Here is a 24,375-nt window from a genome sequence, read left to right as displayed (position 1 = left end):
CCATATGTTATGTACATTGCAGTTGAACGCGCGCGGAGCGTGCGAAACAGTTTGGTTAGTTTTTGGGCAAGTCGTTACTGCCCCCCCCCCCTGCCCGCCCCCACAAATAAAATTGGGCTCCTACGCCTATGATTGTACGAGGTACGGCGTACTAGGATTGGGGTAACATTTAGCATTCAGGTCGGAGTGTCTAACATTTTATCTCTGGATGGCAGTGTTACATCGAAGGACATAGGTCTAGTGCAGTTCGCATATAGATCCTGGTCTAAAACCGAAATGCGTCATGTTCCCCGACGACTCGTCCATACACACACACTCGTTATGATAGACCTCTTATGGTATATACACATTAGTGAGAGAGGAAGATGGAAACGTCAAAAATGGGGTTGTCGGTGTAAGGGGTAGGGGGAGGCGCACGCCCCTTTCGAAATCCTCGATCCGTCACTGGCTACCCTGTATATATAATAGGGATCAGCGCTGTAATTATGTCACTGTTCCTCTTCTCTTCCCGGTGTCTTGGCGTTTTTCTTCTACTCCCTCCTTTTCTCTTTTATCTCTCTTTCTTCTTTTTCTTTTCCCTTCCTTCCTCTCCTCCTCTTTTTTCCCCTCTTTTTCTCTCCTATTTTTCTTACCCGGGGGCGCGCGCCCCAACGCCCCCTGGATACGCGCCTGGTATTGGCCCCAAATATGCTAGATACTCAAATATGGTCAACTGTTATCAAAATTCTTAAACTAGTTTTATTACAACCTCATTGGGGCATGCAGTCAATACCTTGTGTGTTCTGTTTGAGAACAATTTGGAGAATAAAGACCCCCAGGAAAGCACTTTTTGAAAACATCTTGAAATTATAGCGTGCTCTTATTTGGGGCCTATATACAGACTATACTGCATCCCATCAGAACTTTAGACTTTCTGATTCGAAGTTTCATCAAGATGGTGCTGTGAAATGCCAGTAAGTTTCAGTGCTTTGATGAGACATTTCCACACCAGCGAAACTATAACAGGCTCCTCCACGTACATGAGTTTCTTGGTAAAGAGGCACTTTTTTTCGGGCAATTTAGTGGCGCCAACCGTGCTAAGAAGGAAATATACCAAACTCACTGTCGGTAAATTTTGGTATCAACTGAAATGATATACATGAGTACGTAATTCTAATTGGTCTATGAGTCCCCGGCGATTCATAAACTTAGTGCGTGTAAGTATATGCCTGTCTGACTATTGCTTAGATATGGCTCTAATCCAATTTGAATTGTTAGCTTTCTCAGTCACAAACAGACAACATGTAGGAAAACACTTTTCCCAGAATATATTTCTCAGTTTCGTTCTTGTGTAACTGGATAGTCCATCTTAATTTTGATTTCAAATTTGTGCAGACTACACACGCAGTTTAAAATACCAAATAATAATTTGGTTATTCTCACATTGACCAATCATACGGATTTGTCTTGCTACCATTGGCCAATCAGCGCATTGAGCGGTGTTTCAAACGATGTAAACATCGCCTAAACCGCCACCAATCATGTATTGTAGAAGTATCTCGCTAGGCGTATTGAGGTTCGTGTGTAGTAGGCTTACCGTTTGGTTCAAAGAGATTTCGTTGTGATAACAATATCTGCAAAATGTTCAGACATCTTCCATAGAATCATACCATCATGTCGTTTAGTTGCATACATTTAAAAACATACCTCTAACTTTAGACTACAGAATTATTAGTACGCTTAGGTGTTCTACGTGACAGAGAAACGACCACATATACTGTACAAGGACCGGTTGCGCGAAGGAATTAGGCTAGCTGCGTTTGATTCTAAAAGCAAAGGTATACAATACAGCCTATTGAGTAGGCTATAGAAGTTTGCGTACATTTCTTTTGGGCTGTTACCTGCTATCAATCGCGTTACAACTCAAGCCAAAATGTCACGAAGAAAGGAAGATCTGAGAGTTAAAGAAGTACCACCGATAGTTCTTGATCCAGCTTCTAAAAAACAATATACCAAAGGAAGATTTCTTGGAAAGGTTTGATCTTAGCCTCTAGTACTTAAGCCTAGTCGTAAAGGTAATCAATAGCGTAGCATACATACGGTCTGACAAACTATGCTAAGTTAATTCTAACTTACTGTATTGTAGGCCTTAAGTAAGTAGTTGATCCCAACGCTAAGTAGTAAGGCTAGGCCGAACCTAAGCTATCCTAATACTGGTAATTCATAATCTAAGTCTTGGAGCCAAATACTACCCTGCTACAGTCACATTCTATATTCTCAATCCTCTTACATGATTTCAATGTGCCTAATCAGTTCATTCAGTAAGTCATTCTTCTCCTCTAAAAAATAACTTTGTTTTCCGCTGACAAATTTGGTGTGCAGAAAGCACCGTTTGTTTTCCAGCTGAAAGTACCATGTGCAGACAATAACGGTACCAGGCTAGGCCTAGGTTCCAGTGCCATTCTGCCATAGGTACATTAAATCCTTTCCGCCAGACCTCGAAACCTATGGCGGAAAGATACATTTTAGGAATGGATTTAACGCAGGAATGTATCGGTGAAACTTTTTTTTAATTTGCGTGGAAGGATACAGTAGGTACACCGTCTTCAAATATGATGGTTCCCTGGATAGACTGAATTGTAGTTAAGACAAGATAGGGGAATTGATACACAAGTCTTTAATGTACATGTGATTAAACAGTTTAAATTGTAAGTTCGTAAGAGTAGATTCACACATCTTCAAATCTATAGTATAGTTGGTTGAATTTGTAAATCTAATTAATTCAGGTTGATTGTTTATTAAAAAGACCGATTCTGATTGTTGATTTCAATGACCGATTTTGTTGGCCTAGGTAGTGTGAAGTGAAGCAAATATACAGTGCACCCACAATAATGTGCTCTTTCCCCCATACAAAAGTGCTTTACTGCCATCAGAGTAACATGGGGGAATGGCACTTTTCCTATGGCGGAATGACACGGCTCCCCTAGACCCGGTAGGCCTATGCCTTTCTAAATTTTTGGTACAACTGATTTTTAATTACCAATGCCATAATGATTTGGCTGTTTAAGTAATAAGTCATATGAATAACAATATATTGCCCAGTATGCATCTTGCAGGCAACAAAGTGTAGTACATGGTTAGCCAGGATATAGCCTAGTCCCAGCCTGTATAGCAGAACTTGTTTTGGGCTAGGCCTATAATTTTCCAAGTTATAAAGCTACAAAACAATTTGAGCATCATTTAATTTGAATGACACTTTGTCGGTTATTCTTATAAATGTTTTGAACATGCAGCTTGAGATGACTTTGGGATCTAAGCCTAACTTTTTTGTATAGCCTAGTAAAGGTTTCATAATTAGCACAATTGATGAACCCTAAAATATTACTAGGAACCATACAACAGGCAACCTAAACTGCAGTGAAGCAGTGTTACATATTTAATGAGTTTGAATCCATTTCAGGATATATGCTGATCAAATTGTGTTTTTATAAAAACTTTTAACACCCTCCCCCCAGTGTTGCACATATTTTTGGCATTTACAGTAGAAGTCTTACTCCCTAAAAATAACCAAAATTACCTCAACATGATACCACTACACTCTGGGACCTGAACTGTCTGACGTTAGAGACCCAGAGCATAGCAAACAGCATCTGGGGTTAATGGATTTATACTTAAAGTTAGCTTCAATGAAGACCGTCAATTTAGGGCCTTGAAAGAACTTCAACTTGACACAGCAGACATTTTGTGGTCAAATTCTGCTCAAATTGCTCAATAGTACGCATTGGCACAGAAGAATAAATGTTTTTGAGATCATTAGTATATCTGAGGAACGGCTGTACACATGAAAAACGCATACTGTTGAGCGGGTTGGATTTTTTTCGTTGATGGATAATGTTGATCCAGTATGAGCCCACCATGCTAGACTACAGTAAGTTGTTGTACACTGTACATAAGTATGAGTACACACACAATTCCTGTTGGTATGACTTACAAGGCTGTAAGTATGAGTACAGTTACCTGTAAGTACAGTAAGTTGTTTTGTACTAGATTCCAACTTACCTTGAGTACTGCAAGAAGTACTTATTAACCATTATTCAATATACTGTATATACTTACTGTACTATATTACAAAAAAGTAAGGACTGAATTTACAGTACAAGTCTGGTAATTAGTGAAGCACAGTGTACATTACACATGGAATCAATGGATACCAAAAGATGAAAAGCATTCTATGATTTAAGTTCCCTTAATTTTTCTGTCTTCTATACTGTTACTTTTGAAAGGGAGGATTTGCAAAGTGCTATGAATTACTGGATTCAGAGACCAACAAGAATTATGCTGGTAAAATTGTTTCAAAAGCCCTGCTGGTTAAGCCACACCAAAAAGAAAAGGTAAGTTACAGTATTTACTTTTTTAATAAACCAAAGAAGAGAAAGAGATCTCTGTAAATACTGCGGTGGAGGGTAAGGAAACCTTGCGACTCTTCCATACCAGGTTCATGGGGGGGGGGGGGACAACTGTCTTACACTGTAGCAGGATTTCACCACAATGAATATCATGTGGAGAAGTCAGAGGTGGTAGTATTAAGCATTCACGCTTGTTTGTCAACAATGTGAAAAATTGGGGTGGGGGGGGGGAAGTCACCTACAGTATGCTTAGCAAACAAGTTAACAGGAAATCACTGTAGTACTCCAGGTGTTTAGAAGTACTCTTCTGTAAATGTACAGTACAGTATATACTGACAGCATTTACTCACAAATAGATCAGAACTTGGCAAATAATTGTACAGGCTAAACAATTACTGCTACTGTTAGTATTGCACATCTACAGTACAGTACTGTACGTTACAAATTAACTTCAGTTTGGACCTTTTAAAATCCTTTATTCTCATGTTTGATGGGCCTTTAAAAACCTTTATTTCTTCATACTTACAACCTTTAAAAAAGCCCAGGTTTATTTTGTTGAAGAGCCACTGGGAGGTCTGATACTGTATGTGTATCAGTGCACCCAAGTTTCAGAATCTATACAGTATGGCGGCTGCATCATTCCTGAGACATGTTTCCTGACGTTCCTCTTGTTTTTTTCACAATGTACAGATGTCTATGGAGATTGCCATTCACCGAACTCTTCACCACAAACACATCGTTGGATTCCACGGATTCTTTGAAGATGACAGCAACGTCTATGTCCTGCTAGAGCTCTGTAGGAGAAGGGTGAGCAAAGTGTCCGGACGTTTTGAGAGAGAGTTTCGTGGGCTTGCATAATTTGACTTGCAGCAAATCCTTCCATTCTAGGGGGGGGGGGGATGGTGTGATGGAGCTGGAGGGGAGGGGTTAGACTACTTTTCAATGGTGCTAAAAAATTGTGGCAGCCTGATCTGCTTGTAAACAGGTAGTAAGCTTGATACACTGTATTTAAGCAGTAAGTCACACTATTGAGTGGCATTTCCTACAATTTTCAGTAGCAGGTGTACAGTACTTCTCCAAGTTATTGTGCAGGTTCTAACATAAAAGCCTGAAGGAACCAGAGGGCACAAAGACCAAGGTCACAGTACTACCTAGATACTACTGTAACAACTACTGTACATGATGATCACACAGAGTGTCCGAAATAAGTTACTTGGCCAGTCAAATTTCCAAGACAATCAGTGTTGCTAAGTTTAACAAGCAAATGACCTGTGTGCAGCTTTCGATTTTCTGTCTTATGAGTAAAGTGAACCTTGCTTCATACTGGAATTGATGCCAGGTGCAAAAGTTGAATTTGGAGTGGCTTTCATTGCAAAGTAGTTAGCTGTGTCATTAAAAGCTAAAGTCTGGTGTTTGCACCGTTAGTTATTGAAAATGATAGTTTTGGCAGTACACATGAATAAGGGGTTAATCAACGGTCTAGCGTGCGTTACTCACAGGATTAATGCACGATCGGGGGATAATGCAAGCGATGCACGAGGGCGGAGCCCGAGTGCATCCAGCGATAGCATTAATACCCGGAGTGCATTAATCATGTGAGTAACGCACGCTAGACCGTTGATTAACCCCGTTCATTCATACACTACTATGTGTTGGGGAAAAATCATAAAACAAAACATTTTTGGTTACATATAACCAAAGATTTATTAAAGTGATGCCCCGTAATTTTACCGTGCATTACTCAAAGGATTAACCACGGTCAGCTGACCTGAATGGACCAATAGGATTTAGGAATCTTTACTAAGTATGAATGAACAGTCATTGCTACATGATGATCAGATTGTCAGTGTCGTAAAAATATGTGAAATTTCAATCTAGATCTGTTTATAAGAGCTATTAAATTTAAACAACAATGTATCATGTTGTGTTATATATATTTACTATTTATTGTATCAACATCAATTTGCCTTCTTTCTTTCTTTTGTAGTCATTGATGGAACTTCACAAGAGGCGGCGACAAGTCACAGAGGCAGAGACGAGATACTTCATGCAACAGATCATTGTAGGAGTGCAATACATGCACGGAAAAAAGGTACACAGTAGCCTACTATTAGTAAGGTACGCAGTACTATTAGTAACCCACATTGTAGAGGATTCACTTCATTGGAATCAGGTTGTATTTTTCAGGAAATAAGGTACGCAGTACTATTAGTAACCCACATTGTAGAGGATTCACTTCCTTGGAATCAGGTTGTATTCTTCAAGAAATGTTGAATACGGAGTGAAACTTTATTATAATTTATCTTTGGTACATGTAGTGTAGTCCAATAAAATGAAGACCTTTGAAGGCTAGTACCCATGTGGCATTTATTTAAGAAATTTTTCGGATTTCATTGCAGTTTTACAGTTAGTTTGTTGTGTTTTAGTTTGTATGTATCTTTGGTCATTCTAGCTGTGCTGCCATACATGTGCAGACTGATTTGTACTATATACAGTGTATATAATACAGAAAGTTAGAAACCCTGAATGATTCAATGTAACAGATTGTGAGAGATTTAGATGAGCACTGTTACTATGTTTTACTATTATGGATCTCCTGGCTATGAAGGCCAGTGCTCAATTGTTCCTTTAGGGGCCCCTTCTGGGCAAATAATTTATTTTTTCTTTCGTTTCGTTTTGAAAAACTTCATGCCTCATTCATCAGATCTGGTGCAAATTTTGAATGTATCAAGAAAAGAACTTAACCAGATCGGGGTACAGCGCGGTAATCGGTGACATTGCTATTAAAGACTTTTAGCTAAGTCGCTTTTTCTGAATTTTATTTTTGGTTTTGTGTTTCCCTCTTCAGGTGATCCACAGAGACCTGAAACTTGGAAACCTGTTCATTGACGATAACATGAACATCAAGATTGGTGACTTTGGCCTCGCTACTAAAGAAGAATATGATGGCGAACGAAAAAGGTACCGTTGCTTTAATTTATGGCGTTGAAGCAGTGGGTTGTTCCCTAAACATTGAATTACTCTTGGCTTGGGTAAAAAATCAACGAGCTATCTTGATTGTTGTAAGGCTACTGATATTTCCTCATGATGAATGTTTTCATGTTGAAGAAATTGGAAGTAAAGTCAAAACTAGAGTACTTTTTGTTGAACTAAAATCTGATATATCATATAATTTATTAATGTACAGTACAGTGTTGCCATAGTAGTACCGTACCATGCATGTGATACTTGATCTGTACGAAGCACTGGTATGGGTATTGTAGTATAATAATGACTCAGATTGTGTCTCGAAAAGTTGGGGGTTCGGGAACAAGGCTGATATCTACAGGGGGTTCGTGGGGGCTTAAAGTTAGGGAAACCCTGTTGTAATGCAAAGCAAGGTTGTTAAGAAACTTGTGTGGGATAATGTTAATGGCATGAATCAGATAGGGTACTAGCAGTTAAATGGCTGCAGCATGTCTTGTTTGCTGTTCATGACACTTTGACTGACCCCTCATCAAAAATTAACAAGAAGGGGAAACATACTGTACATATTGTGTAAGCATTACAATAGTGAGTCTTTCTAATGGTAGCCTAACTTTACTGTAGGCAAAACAATAATCATATGTGTGTAGGCTTCATTGTAAAATTCAGAAGTGTTTTGATCTTGACAAAGTGTTTGAACCATAATTGGCATGATGATTAATAATATGTATCGTAGTAATTAATAATAATAATAAGAATTATAAACATCTGTAAAAGCACCGGTATTGTTCAAAAGGATATACTCATAGCGCAGTGAAACAACAGCACTGAGGAATTGCAAAGCAAGTAATATACACAGGATAAGACAACAATTTTGGTGAAAGTTGTTGAGATCTAGAAACAGATGAGTTTTCAGAATAGATTTGGAAAACATAATCTTGATCAGTTTCTGAACATAACACAATCAGAACTCTCATTCACAAAGTCATTGCCACCTGAGGGAATGTCTTCTACCCCAGTTATTTACAAGAGAAATTTGTTGAATTTGTCTGCATTGTTTAAATCTCTCCAGAACGCTCTGCGGCACCCCAAACTACATCGCTCCCGAGGTACTTACGAAGGAAGGACACAGCTTTGAGGTTGACTCCTGGTCCCTGGGATGTATAATGTAAGCAAAAATGATCAAGAACATGATCACCATCATGATATGTATCACACCACCTCAGTGGCGTAGCCAGCATTCAATTGTTAGGGTGGCAAGATTTGTCTTAAGGGGGGCAACGTTGTGATGGTTGATGGTATAAATTACCAAGAAATATATATTAATGGGCACCTCGTCTGCACAAATACACATCCAATGGTTCAGTGGGTATGATGAAGGCCCAAAATGTGTAATATCTTGGTCTGATTACCAAGTTATGACCTTATATGAAGTATGAACATGAGCCCTGAGGTATGAATACTTGTGATTAGAACTCAAAAAAATGTAAAAAAGAAGTATTTGAAACATCACTGGATTTCATTTGGGGGGGGCAAGACTGGAGCACAAAGCAAATTTGGGGGGGCATTGCCCTCCTCTGGCTACGCCACTGCACCACCTGACAATGTATTTTCAATGGCTCGATACATTTCTGGTATGTGTGTGTGTGTATACCAAGGTTGTTGTGTATATTGAAATATTATTTTAAGACTTCCCATATACATCAGTGTGTAATATGTGCATCCTTTATTCTGGTGGACAGCGTTACATCACGCCCTGTCTGATGTCGCTGGAGCGGACAGCATACAGCGTACATTATCAAAAGTGGTAACAAAGCTGAATCTCTTTTGCACGTCCCATGTTCTTAGTTTTTTCGTGGAAAGTCGGTTCAAGTTTATTTTAAGTTTGGGACACTGAACCCTACCTTACACCCATGAGAAAGTGTTCCCACACATCCCGGTAATTTGTTATCGGTATGTGTACGGTACATCATACATGTACGGTACTGTACAATTCTTCACTTCTTTCTCCTGTCGAAAGGCTTGTAGCTCTCTTTATTGAATCGTTGTCGTTGCAACAACAAGTTGTATTTTGAGTTGATGTAGCCACCATGTATTATTTTCTTGCTCGCATGCTGTACTGTACTGTATGCAGATTCGTACTGTACTGTATGCAGATAGCAAAATTCAAAAAATGTTTGAGCACTTTAAACCGCATGCAGCCTTCTGTGCCATTGTAATATAAACAGCTGCCTCTTCATAATCAGTATTCTACGATCGTATTTACACAGGTACACCCTCCTGGTCGGGAGACCACCGTTTGAAACCTCAAGTCTCAAGGACACCTACCAAAGAATAAAACGCAACCAGTACCACATTCCGTCCAAAATATCGCCCACAGCTCGATCCCTCATCACCCGTTTCCTTCACAAGAATCCTTTGGAACGGCCGGACGTCATGAAACTCTTAGAGGATGATTTCTTCACCACAGGTCACCTGCCCAAGGAGCTGCCTGTGTCTTGTCTGACCACGGCACCCCGGTTTTCATCTCAGATTAATAGAAAACCATTGACCGAGGTCAAAGGTCATAGGAAAGGTATGATCACATTGTTACAACATACCATTGTAGAGCAGAAAATTTTTAAAGAAGGCCTGGCCGTCCAAACTATTTGCACCGTGATGTACGGGACATTTCAGAGAGATAAATGTGTGTCACAGTTTCAAGAAACTCATATTACAGAATCTTTTTTAGTTTTTATAAATATTATTTCGAAATATATATTAGTGTATTACAAACAAAAAAAGGAAATTTTACTGTTACATAAATTTGGTCATATCTAGTAATATGCAGGGTGACGTACAGGCCCAACAAAAACTGTTTTTATCATTCACCCAAATACTCAAGCTTAAAATGCTCTTAAAGCAAGCGTGTGCAGCAGTCGTGCCTGTATCACTGATATATATGTAGCCTAAACATTTAAGTACCAAGTTGCTTAATGTCAACCAAAAATATCAAGTGATTGCAGAACAGTGACAACACAGCTGATAACAAAAAAAACCTGTGACATAAGGGACAATTTTTTTCCATATAAGAAATGGACTATGAAAGTTTACTTTATTGTTTCTGGATGTTTACATTAAAGTTGATTTTTTTTTCATTAAAAATATGAATTTGGATATATTCCCAGAATGTCAGTATTTGTTGTGTGCAATAATGTCATAATTTGGGGGGGGAGGGGGGCAATAGGGACAGTGGCTGTAGTTGGGAGGGTGTACTGTACGCAAGTTAATGACTGTAAGGCACATAAAATACAATCTGGTTAAATCTACATACATATTTACTTTTAAAACATCCATTAATGAATTTACAGCTCTGGTTTAGGAATAAAAAGGTGTACAGGTGCATGATTCAAGGTAAAAGATCCACCAGGATCTATGCTCCCACAGAGCCTACCTCCTGTACATGATGATGCTGATGACGATACTCACACATGTACTACTGTACTACAACCTCATGGTGAAACAATGTCCTAGGAAAGCATAACAAATTAATTCACAAGAGTAAACTTTTCTTCAAAATTACCGGAAGGAAGGCTGTAAAAGTTCTCACATAACAAATATTCAATTGATTCATGTTGCTGGCTGGTAAGTCAAATGTCCTGCATGTCACACTGATGTTTTGATTATGCAAATTAGCAACAGGTCTGTAATTAATGGAATATGGAAAATTTCACAAACAAAATAATGAAAATTGTAAACGTCAGTTATTCAGCTTCAAAATGATACCGTGTACTCACTTTTCCAATGAAATTTTAAATTTGACCTCATGGGATAAAATAGCTTACATTTGCCCAGAAAACAGAACATTTATTTGTGCGCATCAATGACATCACACCTGTTTGCTTCAAGTTCACTTTTGGTACGGAAGGTGACAACGTCAACTGTCAATATCTCGAAAACCATAAACGTAGGATTTGATGCAAATTTTACAAGAATACTTATTTGATACCCCTCATTGATATAGCACAAAATAACTTTTATATTTTCTTTTGGACTATCGTCTCTAACAGCCGCTGTCCCCAGATGCATTCATAAAACTTTGCAAAGAATATTTAAAAAAAAAAAAAAGGGCAATCCCCTCAGAAATTTCTGACATTTACTTCCTTCAGATGAGAACACGCCTCCGGTCAGTGAGTTGGCAAGAAAGCCGCTCCATGGACGAACCCCTCCGGTAGTAGAGAAGAAAGATTTGAAGGACAGGGAGGACGTAAACGAAGATATCGACGATATCAATAAAAGTATAGGTGAGTAAACACTATATGAAAGGGATATCATTAATATAGAAAGTTAGTAAGAGTGCGCTATGTTACCATCCTAGCAGGATGTTCTTTGGAGGATAATTAACTGAAACGAAGAAAGATATAAAGAGAGACAGATGGATGGACAAAGAAGTTGAATGATTGATAAATAGTGGAAAAATTGGAAAAGGGGGGGGGGGTGAGATGGAAGAGAAGAGGGCTGGATGGACTAAGGACTGTGCCTGAAGATAAACACTGAGGGGGTGTAATAATGGGATTAAGGACTGTGGAGATACTGTAATATGTGAGGGTTGTAACAATGGGATTAAGTACTGTGGAGATAAACTCTGAGGGGGGTAATAATGGGATAAAGGACTGGAGATAAACTCTGAGGGGTGTAATAATGGGATTAAGGACTGGATATCTCTGAGGGTTGTAGTAATTGGATTAAGGACTGGAGAGCTCCGAGGGGTGTAATAATGGGATTAAGGACTGGATATCTCTGAGGGTTGTAGTAATTGGATTAAGGACTGGAGAGCTCAGAGGGGTGTAATAATGGGATTAAGGACTGTGGATATCTCTGAAGGATGTAATGGGATTAAGGAATGTGGAGATCTCTGAGGGGTGTAACAATGGGATTAAGGACTGGATATTAACTCTGAGGGGTGTAATAATGGGATTTAGGACTGGAGAGAATACCTGAGGGTTGTAACAATGTGATTAAGGACTGTGGATATAAACTCTGAGGGGTGTAATAATGGGATAAAGGACTGGATATAAACTCTGACAGGTGTTATAATGGAAGTTAATTAGTAATGAATGTGAAAAGGAAAGAAGAGATGTGAGAGGATAAGGAAAGTGTTGGGGGGTGGGGTGGGGGTTGATGGAGGAATGGAGAGTGAGATGGTGAGGGGTTGATACTGATATTATTAAAAGATAGAGGTGCACGTAGGCAATGGTAATAGCACTTGGCTTTATTCTTTGGTAAAATTTCATCAAGTTACGTAGTGAGTCTTATTAAATATTTTTCTGTTGTCTTTTTTTTTAGGAAAGTGGTCAACCAGTATAGGATAGTTATGATGTCATGTTATCATAAATAGTAATGGCAAATGTATTACAATGATACTGATAAATTAGGGTAAAGTACAAAAGTGCTTAATTTAGCATGCTAGTAACATCAATGGTATTTGTACTGTATGCATTACAGGGATATCACAGACAGGTATATATACTATACTACTGTAGGTAATTAACACACAAGTAAACCTTGAGAAATCTGGCATTGAAGTGAGATGTAAGTTAGTGTTCACAGCCAATTTTTCAATTGTCAGATGTTGGCATGGGGTTAATAAAGTTGGATTGTAATCAGTGCATTTTTGGAAATTTCTTCTTTGTAACAGTGAGGCGGCGATGTTGGTAATGATTTTGAGAGGCAGTCGTAGAGAACAGAGCTGCAGCCACCTCACAAACTGAATACCAGGGGAGACCCTGGATGAACGTTAACAGTAAAATAATACCAAATCATATTCACAACCTTCGAAATTATTCAGTTTGTCGAGAAGCTGGGAAGTTCCTTATACTGCTACTGTTAAACTTTACAAATATACTTGGTGGAAGGGGGATTAGAGGGTGAAGAGGGATTAGTGTGGGATTAGAGGGTGTGGTAGATAATCAACTTCTCACACCCTACCATTCCCTATCTGCTAAAACCTAACTGGAATCTGTTGTTGCCATGTTGGTCTCTCACAGGTGAACAAGATGCACTTTGCCATCTGCCAGAGATGATGAAACAACTGGTCAAGGTACTGGACTCAAAGCCGTGCGAAAAGAATCCCAAGCAATTTGGTAAGTTTAATTTCAGGGAGGAAGGTCAGAGGTCATACTGGACTTTTAAACCATACATGGATGTGAAAGAAAATCCCGGGACCTAAATTTCGATCTTTAAATTATACTCCTTGCAGAATAGCCCGGAACAGAAGTCGGGCAGAAGTATAAGTTTGACAACTAAATGGTCCCATCTATGCCCCTTAGGACCACAATGTCTAAATGACTGTTCCCACTACCCCTGTCCCCTCACATTTACATTAGTCACTGACCCTTGATGAACTCATGTTAGTTATGTAACAAGTGGAGACAATAGACAGAATAATAACACAATCTGTAGATTCTGGTTGGTTAATGTGGTGCTCGACTGTGATTTGTTGGTGCTAAGCAAACACACCCCTCTTCATATTCCATTAATTAAGCGTTCTTCAGGTATATAAATGAGTGACAACTTATGTCATTTGCTTATCTCAGGAAAGCAAGATTTCATATAATTTGATAAAAAGTTAGCATATAAGCAGACCTGTAATCCTGTTTGACCCCAAAATAGGGAGAATAACATTTTTCAGGGCCAAAAAACCGGGAGAATAAGGGGAAAATAGGGAGGTTGGTAATTTTCAACTGAAATTATATAAATACTCCTAAATAAATAGTCTACAGTACCGCTCATATATAACTGGACATGTGTACGCGCACAGGATCGTATAAAGACGCATTTAAACAAGTACAATCTCTTATAAAATCGTTGACAACAAATTGCCGCGTAGACACCTCGTATAATCCCTGTACGAGTTTATACGCAGTTTATGCTATTGTGCTCAATGAATAGGGATTAAAGTCGCCGAAAGAATTAGTGAGATGTTTGAAACAGCCGTTTCTTAAATCGTAGTTTTAAGACGTGATATTCACCTAGCATCGAATAGGACGCAGGTAAAGTGTGTGCCGGCATAGAACTTAACTGTTTTTTGTCGTATACAAGTAGCCTACATGCGAACTGCACACATTCGGTACGCCGCATATATACAAACAAGTGACAACTTGTGTTTATTACACTTGTGCACCATTTATTTTTTGGGCTCGCTTGACCTGAGTTTCGTTTATCAGAATGGGATGATTCAGTAGTGCTGTTTTTGGATCCCGCATGGCGGGTCACGTAAAAAGCACGCTTGGGCACCATGGCATATGCACAGTGCACGCCGTACTACTGTATCGAACGCAAAAAGGACCACAACATATGATGATGTTAATGATGATCTAATTTTATATGATCATGTACTGAAAAGTTATGATCATGTACCAGAAATACACGATCATGTACTAAACATTTACGATCATGTACTTAAAGTATACGATCATGTTCTAAACATATACAATCATGTACTACAAACGTACGATGTACATCAAAACAAATACGATCATGTACTAATAATGTTATGTTCAAAAAAAGGGGCGTCTGCATACGGGTATGTATATTCATATGTGGCGTATGCATACAAGTATGAATATTCAGTGTAAACTCATTAAGAACCATTAGGGGCGGGGCTTCGGTATCAACTTTGATATTCCTAGGGACACTTATATATGGATATTCATACGCGTATTCAAACGACAATAATGGATATTCATACGCCACTTTTTGTAACTTGCGCTTTTTCATCATCATCACAAGTTTTCAGTACATGATCGTATATGTTTTGATGTACATCTTACGTTTTTAGTACATTATCGCATGTTTTGATGTACATCTTAGTTTTCTAGTACATCATCGTATATGTTTAGTACATGATCGTAAGTTTTTTAGTACATGAACGTATAAAATTAGATCATCATTAACATCATCATATGTTGTGGTCCTTTTAGCGTTCCATACTACTGTACTGTATTTAGGACTCGACCAAGGCCAACGTACAATAACGACATTGGGCGAAGTCTGAGAACTGACAAAGCAGCCTGCTATTGGTTGAGAGTCCCGCACAGCACTGTGTCAGTCGTAACGTGATTGTAAACAATCAAAATCTATTTTTAGATTACACTTATTTCGCGATAGGCATAGGACTAACTGTTGGCTAGTTTCAGAAAATTTGCAAGTGATGAAACATTAAAAAACCGGGAGAATAGAATATGAAGCCGGGAGATTCGGGTAAAAACCGGGACTCTCCCGGTAAAACCGGGAGAGTTGACAGGTCTGTATAAGGCCAATAGCAACCTGCCAGACTAGTGAGCAGTGCATTGCAACCCAGTGGTTGTGTGCTACAGACTTGAAGTTCACAAGAATTTCAGCAACATATTCAACTCAGCATTGAAACATAGGGCAGATTTTACAAATGATATCAATGTGTCTGTTACATACAATTAAAAGTTGTACTTCCCCCCACCCCCACCTTGTCAGGTCTGACTACACTCATTGTTTCGGTCAATTCTCACTATGTCACTCCTGTTTATCTTTTTGTTTTGATGCTATCCCGCATGTTTGCACATTTTTGGTCATATTTTGTTTCGTTTCAGACGAAGCAGAGGATCCAGCCGCCATCCCTGTTCTCTGGGTCAGTAAGTGGGTGGACTATTCGGACAAGTACGGACTGGGTTATCAGCTGAACGATGGCAGTGTTGGCGTACTCTTTAACGACTCAACTCGTCTCTTACTTCATCAAAATGGAGAGTAAGTCAAAGAGAACCTAGTTTGTATGATAAAAGACAAATCGTCTTCCATTCTTTAAATAAACTTGTAAGGCAAGTCGGTGATGATCTTGTTGTTATTTGCTATACCATGATGATACACAGAACTTTGGTCATTAAAAACAAGTTGCTGGACGGAGAGTGATTTGTGAAATGGTCTTTACAGTTTGTCATTGTTAGCGCTGGAGGACAAGAGAGTCTGTTATTCAGTTTGGCTGTTCGTATGTCAGAGTTGTCAAGCAGTATGTTGGTCATAAACAGCATACTACAGGCTGTCCCTAGATCATGGTTTCCCAAACCTGGGGTCGCGACCCCAACTGGTGTCGCGAAGCAATTCTTGTGGGGTCGCAGGCTTGTTTCAAAATATTAAAAAAAATCTGAGTGTACCCAAAATTTACCCGAATTTGAACGTTCGCAGTCAAAATCCTAGAAAATTCACCCTGAAAACTCATATTTAGGGTTTTATTAGCGGCCGTTCTAGCGTTTTTTCTGAGTGAATCTGGCGTTTTTTGCTCAATTGTCGCTGGCCACCCTGCTTCTGTATATTCACTATATTGTTTTCACATACAACTACAGTACTGTACTACAGGTACATGTCGCGCTCGGATGGGGTCGCGCTCGGATGGCGCTACATGAAATGGGGTCCCCGCCTTGAAAAGTTTGGGAACCACTGCCCTAGATGATTTGGCTGTGTGACAAGCTGGCAATGTTCATATCAATAGTAATGAAATAAATACTCTTTATTATCCTTACAAGACGATTCGTTTTACACTGCTATTTAGAACAGTGTTTAACCAAAACTGTCTGCAACAGTAAAGTTTCAGGTTTGAATGCAAACTCTACAACCTTTAGATGGGAGGCTAGGGTCAGTTGAGGGTTACCAGACTATTCATTTTACACTGATATGTAGAACAGTGCCTTACTTACCAAAACTGTCTGCAACATCAACATTTTGAGGTTAAATAGCAAAATCAGCAACCTTTAAATGGGAGAGCAGGGTCAGTTGAACTTAGGTAGACAGACCATCATAGATTAACCCACTGCCAAGAGGGTACAGTAAGACCTCTTGGTATTAACATATCTTGACCAGGCCCTTTTATATAATGTGGAGAGCAAATGTATCCTGAATAAGCATTAGTGTTCACGAATGTCTTTAATTCTCAGAATCTCACTGTCACTAATTGCTCCAAAAGTGATGCTAGTTACTGTATACCAAGTGTTGACATCTGGATGAAAGGTTCATCTGTGATATGATGAATTCAGGGTGGACCCTCCTGTTCTGCATTTGTACATTTGTTTTCTTAAGTTTGGTAATTTTATATTCCAGGTTTTGGTTCTTTTGTACAGTGCTCTTGAGCATGTTTTATTTCATGATAACAGCACTTTAATATATGGTATTTATTTATGATATATTATATATACACATTTAGAACAAGATACCTCTCCATGTCTTTGATCTATGTGTTTCATTGGTAGGGTAGTTGTGTAATACTTTGTCAAAACAAGACATTATTCTGGTCTGTACCTTGTTCTGGTAACCCTCAACTGACCCTGCTCTCCCATCTAAAAGTTGCGGATTTTGCTATTTTAACCTCAAAATTTGGATGTTGCAGACAGGTTTGGTAAGTAAGGCACTGTTTTACACAGCAGTGTAAAATGAATTGTCTGGTAACCCTCAGCTGATGAGGTTATAGGCAAAGACCATGCGTTAGGTATCAAATTTGTTGTTTAAATGGATTGGTATGTGAACTTATGTTTAAAAGCAGAATGAGCAGGTCCACTCTTAATTCCGATCCACAGCGGTAATTGTCGCACATTAAATAATGAAAACAAAAAAATTCCAAATCGGCCAGATTTTTTTCATGATTGGTCACCGGGGTCACTTAAAACTTGCCCTGAAAAATGAGTTATATGATAGTTTTCCATTTGTTCAGTGGCAAGAAGTAGTTTACTGTGTTGGACATGTTGTATTTTCCTTCAGTTGAATAAAATCTCACATTCCAGTGCAGTAACAGGGATGTTGGGGTTGTAAGCAGCAGTTCAAAAGTTGTTTTGTATGTATGTCTTCTTTCCTCTAATATCCATTATCTTTCATTTTATGTCTTTGCTTTGTTGTTATTTTCTAGAAATCTGGAGTACATTGACAGAGAATGGAACGAATCCTACCCTATGATGTCTTCTTACCCCGAATCACTTAAGAAGAAAGTCACTCTTCTTACTTACTTTAGAAATTACATGACTGAACATCTCTTGAAGGTAAGCTACTGTCACCTCATTGTGCAACCGTTTACACATTATATGTTCCTGTTGGCCTTTCATAGACCTACAGTATCTCCCACCCTTCCCCTCACCGAACTCACTCTTATTTCTTACACGGTATTTGAAGTGAATCTTTCCTTGCCAAACAAGCAACGATTTAGACAAAATAACATCACAAGACAAATGTCGCACCAAATTCTCAGATTTAAGAAATGGTTGAGAACCTGTGCTTTGAATTGGTTGCTGATGTTTGCTCATTCTTGATATTGGTTTTGAAACATTAATGAGTGATTTTCTATTTAGAAAAAAAAGGAAGGTTTTACATCTTCTATTACATTAATGCCATAGCACAGCATTGTTGCTTTTGTTCATATGTGTGATATATGATTGGGTATACAGTACTACCTGTAACCTGGGTTAAGTGTTTGTGTGTATTGTAGATTTCTCGAGGGTTACAACAAATATCACGGAACGATCTTTCAGTGTAGTGATTAGATTAAAAGTTTTCCTGAAAAAGGAAAAGTTCTTCTCTGGCAATGATTGCATTGAAGTTGCTACTGTTTTCTGGCAGAACTTTTGTAGACAAACCTTCAAACCGTTATTGGTAACATAGTATAATATTTTGGACAGTTAAAAACAAAAATATCCAATTCTGCCAAATTTTCAACATTAGATTTGAAGTTTATCCCAAGGGAAAAACATAAATATATATTGACAATCAGCCGTGCGGAGTGGCCTTTGTACCAAAGTACCAAAGTAAACTTGAACAATCGCAGGGGGTGGAGCACTGGGGCTGTACTGCTTACTATCTATTACAGGTCTACAAAACTTTTCAAACATATCCCTAAAATTCACTTTGCATGAACTGGAAAGATTGTTAATAAATGACAGTTTTTATTGCTCGGTAGTTGCCTTTTTCAATGTTTTTGCACTAGTCTTATGTTAGCTGCAAGGAATACCATTCCCAATGCGAGCCTAAAGAACTATTGGTTAGCACTGTATTCGTACAACAAAACAGATGAACACTTAAATTGATACACAGTAGAGAAAGGTAATTACATACAGGTAACAAGATAACTCAAAATTCATTTGGATTCCAACATTTCTTCCATACAACAGACAGGTGCTACTATGACCCCACGTGACTCTGATGCCCTGGCCAGACTTCCGTTCATGAATTCATGGTTCCGCACCCGGAGTGCCATTGTTCTACACCTCAGCAACGGAACTATGCAGGTAAAACTGGAAATTCATCTTTCTCATTGAAACCATTGTTTGGTCATGTCTGATAACTATATAAAAGCCATCAATGTTTTGAGCCAGCATTTTCCACCATCGGGGAAAAAAGCGAAGAAGAAATTTCTTCTTGTTGTGAACCCGATGCAAGGCCAACGGTCTTGTGGACAGTCTATGAAGCTTGTACCTGTTTCTTATAATTTCACAACATGAAAGCTTATAGCCATCATACTTACAGAATTTAAAAAAAAAAGAGTTTTTCTCCTCTTCCTTTGGAAATGTGTTACTGCCATGTTTATAGTTACACCATCGCTAGTTAAGAAGGGCTTCAAAATGGTGAGACGTCTGGGAGTGAGTTTGTACGAACGCTTCCACTTTTTGACAGAATGGGACTTGAAACGGTGATCTCACTGAGTTAACTTCTGTTGTAGCCGAAATGTTATTTTCAAATTGTTTGTATTAGTTTCATTGGATTTTCTCTTGTTGATACACCTGCAGCATTTTATTCAATGTCCCAGTGTAAGCAAGCATTCCCCTTCTGCCACCCCTTCCCCCACACCCCAACAAAAGAGAACCGAATAGGGGGAAAACAGCTAAATAGTTCACCAAGCCAAAAAAAAAACCCACTTCTACTGCAGTGAAGTACTTTAATTTCTGTTCTGTCACAGTAGATTACAGCAAATGTACTTGAAAAGCTACATTCAGAAGTTTACACTCTTTCTAACCTGTTTTATTTTCGGTTTCAGATTAATTTCTTCACGGACCACACCAAGATCATCGTGTGTCCGCTGATGGGAGCAGTGACCTACATCGATCAGAACCGAGAGTCTCGTAGCTTCCGTTGCCAGCTGATGGAACAGTATGGATGCACCAGAGACCTGTACAGCCGGATCAAGTACGGCCGCGCGATGGTCGAAAGACTCATCGCCATCAAATCACAGCCTCCGTCGTCGCAAAAACAGAAAAAGATCGCAGCGCCGACTGGCGGTCAACCGAAACGTGCAGAGAGTCAGGTAGAAGCGTAGCACAGTTTGGTGGAAGGAGGGTGTGAATGTTTGAAGCGAACGTGTCAAAGGATACATAACATTGGTTTGCAATTGAATTCCATAGCATTATGGCCCTGTGGTTCATAAGTCAAAGGCCGTCTCTGCTGTGTAATCAGCAAACGTGCCGAGGATCCATGTTAGTTCATTAAAGTGGAAGCATTTAATTTGATGTCTGCAGTCAGGAATCTCTCCTATCGTGACCTGGTGGTTAGTTTTGGACATATGTTTATGACATCACAAGCACTACTCAGATACTCTGAAGTAATGCTTTAACTTTTGTTCAGAGTCAGTTAAAACGATTATTGAGGTAGCAATATTATGGTACAGTGGTGTAATGGAGAGATCTGTGCCATAAAAAAATGTTCTTAGGATCCATGAAGCATGAGTGGAGAAGGGAATGATGATATAATGGAAAAGTAGCAAAAATAATGCTGACAATGGGTGCAGTGAACTGATGTTAGAATCTAGATAATAGATGGTATGTAGCCAGAAAGAAAACAATGTGGAGTTACATTCAAGTTTTGTGAATCAGATGATCATCAGTTACAGATAATTCTCAGTTAGAAAGTGAAGTGCATTTTCGGGAGTTACAAGTACTATACAAACACAAGAACAGGAAAAGGTACACTGTTTAACTGTAAAATATCGAATGTCTGAATGATTGTTAAATATGTGGACCGTAAAGGCTATGGTTTCCGCCACTATGATTGTTTCATGAATTATCGGTCAGATGACGACTGATGTGTAATTCTTAAAGGCATTGAAGACTTGCCCCAGACTGCGTGCCGCCATCTGAAAAAGTTAACTTTCCGTTGTTTGCAAGGGATTTATTTTCATGTCGCTACAAAATGCAGACAGTAATGAAACGTGATACCTTGTTATCTTTTTATCAAGACCTGAGATGTCCATCCCTGCTATGTACACTGTGTTGTGGGTATTGACCATAGCTGTGTTAATTGACTGTACACTAGTATCTAATTGCTGAGGGTAGCAAGCTGTGTGTGTATTTTCTGGGATCGATGGTGGTGTCTAACACTTCTGTTACACCTCATTCGAAACTAGGTCAGATTACCGGCATGAGATGTTTCTTTGTGCGCAAGTCTTTAATGCCTTTAAACTGTAGGAAAATTGTGTAGGTACCTACTGTACCCCTGCTCACTGAAGGTGGTGTATTTTGTATCGCTCATAAGGTTTTTTTTTTTTTGCAATTCACTTAAGTTACTTACTTAACACTTTACACTGCATCAGTATTTGATTGCATATATTCTAGTATTTGATTGCCCTTATTGGAATATTTGGTTGGAGGTTCTATTGGAATATTTGACTGCGCATATTGGAATATTGGTTGATTGTAGTGTTTGATTGCTCATATTGAAGAACTTGATTGTAGATATTCGAGTATTTTATTAAGTTCGTGGAAGATTTGATTGCAGAATGTAGTTTTAGGAGTATTTGACTGCCCATATTGGAATATTTGATTGCCGATTTTAGGTTATTTGAATGTTGAATTGCAATCATGATTAGGCTTTCGTGGTTTGTGTATTTTGTTTGAAATTATTTCCTAGCATTGTTAGCCTCCACATGGAATCAAAATCTTCTGTATTTCAAGAATAAACTTAAGAAATATATGGTGGCGATTCGTATACAGGCCTCTTCACGTGATCATAAATTACATGATCATACATCGAAAAGTTTAGCTCTGAAGGTGACAGAATTTCTTTTGTTTGGCTGCGCTGACAATAAAGACATACCAGCCCAACACTACTCGGACCCCCTCCCCCATAAAAAGAACAAAATACCAATATACAGGTTTCATGCATTTATGTAAGTAACTTTGATTTCAAGATCACGAATAATATTTCTGATTTTAGATAAGCAAAATGTCACTACCTAAAAATCCTTAGATGTAAATTAGTATTTTGTAAACGAAGATTTAGATATTATTTTGTATTTATATATATATTACAAACAAGGTAAACCATCAAATATGCTATGCGAACTCAGGATATACTGTAGTTCACTAGACGTTTAATTGTTCTCTGCAATCGTTTGGTTGCAATTAATCCTGGAAATTAATGCTAGAATCTACCAAATGTCACAGTACCTCAATTAAGTAGTCTATCTATTTTTTCTTAAGTATTTGTATCAATTGCTATAAATGGATGGATTATTTTCTTTTTTATCAATTTGGCATCAGTATGAGGTAGCTGACCTATATTATTGTACTCTGAAATGTTTGTAGATTAATTGCTTATTAAAAGAATGGCTTAATTATCTCAGTATATAGCTAAACTTGGTACGTATATTGAGCATATTAAGAAAAACTAGCTGTGCCAAAACGACTTCAATGTGTTGGTTAGTAGCAGTAAAGCACTGTCCCTCTGTTATCTTTAGTATAGCTCATCAACATTTAAATTTCTGTCATCAAAATTATTTTATTCTTTTTTTCTTACATCTTCTACTTCCTAAAAAATAAAAATATGCACAAACTTTTTGATATTGTTTGGTACTGGCAAGTTCTATTTTTATATATATTTTGTTTTCATTTCAGTTACATTTTGTGTTATTTCATATTTGTTTTGTCTAAATAAGTTTCCTATTCATTGTACAAGATGGCATAAAGTTGATTAATAAGATCTGGTCATCAATCACTGTTATTTTGTCAAACTTTTACAGTATTACTCAACCTAATATATCTTAATTGATAACAAACTTTAGTAGTATTCATCTAAAGTGAAAATATTTTTCTTTTGATTAAAATCTAAATGCGGAGAATATCGGTAGCTAAACATACATTCCACGTTTTAAGGATAAGCTAACAGAGGATTAGTAAAGAAAAGAAAGCTTTTGATCACAGACCACCCCTCAGAGATCTCCTTGCTGGTGTCAGGGGAGGCTTAACCATTCGAAATAGGTTACATTCAATCAACGATATCTCGAGTTTGGGACAAGTTATGGAGATGGGCTTTTCAAATAACAGTGTGGAATGTCTTTCTCTGAAAGATATTTACATTTTTTCTCACTGAAATATCCCTTAGGTATTTAAAATCGTGTTGAAATGGAAAAATGTTTTTGAAAACAAATCAATTTGAAGAGAAGAGAAACGTCCTGCCGAATCACATTTGTTTTGTCAGCACACCGTCTTCCTGTTACGTCTCAATCAACCTGCACTGGTAAAGACATGGCGCAAATTCTTCCCTGTTATTCGACTTTTCCTCGCTTTCTTTCTTCCTGCCTTGAGGTCTTTTGTCATCCAATAACATAGTGTAATTTTTTAAGCTATTATATTGGGACACTATTTATATTTTCTGACGTTTCTATTTCTACGATTCATACATGACAATGAAAACAGTACGTTTGGTGTGTTTGTACTAAAAAAAAAATTACAATAAATAAATTCCATCAAGAAAACAGATAGCTACCTGGAATCACTTTTTTAATCTGTTATTGCTTTTAAGTAGAAGGCAATTCAGTATATAGCCATTTATACTATATATGTTATCCAGTGATTTTAAGGGTGTGTGTTAACCTTTTCATTACCCAGAAAATGTAATCTCTCTTATATAATGGCCCACACGTGATTTAATCATGTGCAAAGACACAAGGATAATTCCTGTAGTTGCATTGGACCCTTTATACATTGGAGAAACCAAAATATACCATCTACGACTTTTATCTGTACCGGGCCCCAGGCAACAGCCATAAAGG

The 24,375-nt window shown here is 38.2% G+C and overlaps 1 protein-coding gene across 2 annotated transcripts; it reads left to right on the top strand.

The window, feature by feature from the left end:
- The first annotated feature begins 1,507 nt into the window (after positions 1 to 1,507).
- Positions 1,508 to 24,082, top strand: LOC139983511 (serine/threonine-protein kinase PLK1-like). Of its 2 annotated transcripts, none has more exons than XM_071997097.1 (13): positions 1,508 to 2,014; positions 4,263 to 4,370; positions 5,076 to 5,192; positions 6,373 to 6,477; positions 7,234 to 7,346; positions 8,422 to 8,517; positions 9,620 to 9,924; positions 11,498 to 11,632; positions 13,376 to 13,471; positions 15,956 to 16,109; positions 18,253 to 18,382; positions 19,505 to 19,621; positions 20,368 to 24,082. In XM_071997097.1, exons 1-13 carry the CDS (start codon positions 1,913 to 1,915, stop codon positions 20,644 to 20,646), a joined length of 1,857 nt encoding a protein of 618 aa, XP_071853198.1. In that variant the 5' UTR covers positions 1,508 to 1,912; the 3' UTR covers positions 20,647 to 24,082. The 2 variants fall into 2 exon arrangements, with proteins under 2 accessions (XP_071853198.1, XP_071853199.1); XM_071997098.1 differs by lacking the exon at positions 1,508 to 2,014 and adding an exon at positions 3,746 to 3,907.
- Positions 24,083 to 24,375: the final 293 nt, after the last annotated feature.

The sequence above is a fragment of the Apostichopus japonicus genome, chromosome 16, assembly GCF_037975245.1.
Source record: "Apostichopus japonicus isolate 1M-3 chromosome 16, ASM3797524v1, whole genome shotgun sequence".
NCBI lineage: Eukaryota > Metazoa > Echinodermata > Holothuroidea > Aspidochirotida > Stichopodidae > Apostichopus > Apostichopus japonicus.
This window is presented reverse-complemented; position numbering and strand designations above follow the sequence as displayed.

Coding starts and splice junctions, on each gene's coding strand:
- LOC139983511 (XM_071997097.1), top strand. CDS start 1,913: ATGTCACGAAGAAAGGAAGATCTGAGAGTTAAAGAAGTACCACCGATA. Junction 7,347..8,421: donor TATGATGGCGAACGAAAAAG/GTACCGTTGCTT, acceptor AAATCTCTCCAG/AACGCTCTGCGGCACCCCAA. Junction 9,925..11,497: donor GGTCAAAGGTCATAGGAAAG/GTATGATCACAT, acceptor TACTTCCTTCAG/ATGAGAACACGCCTCCGGTC.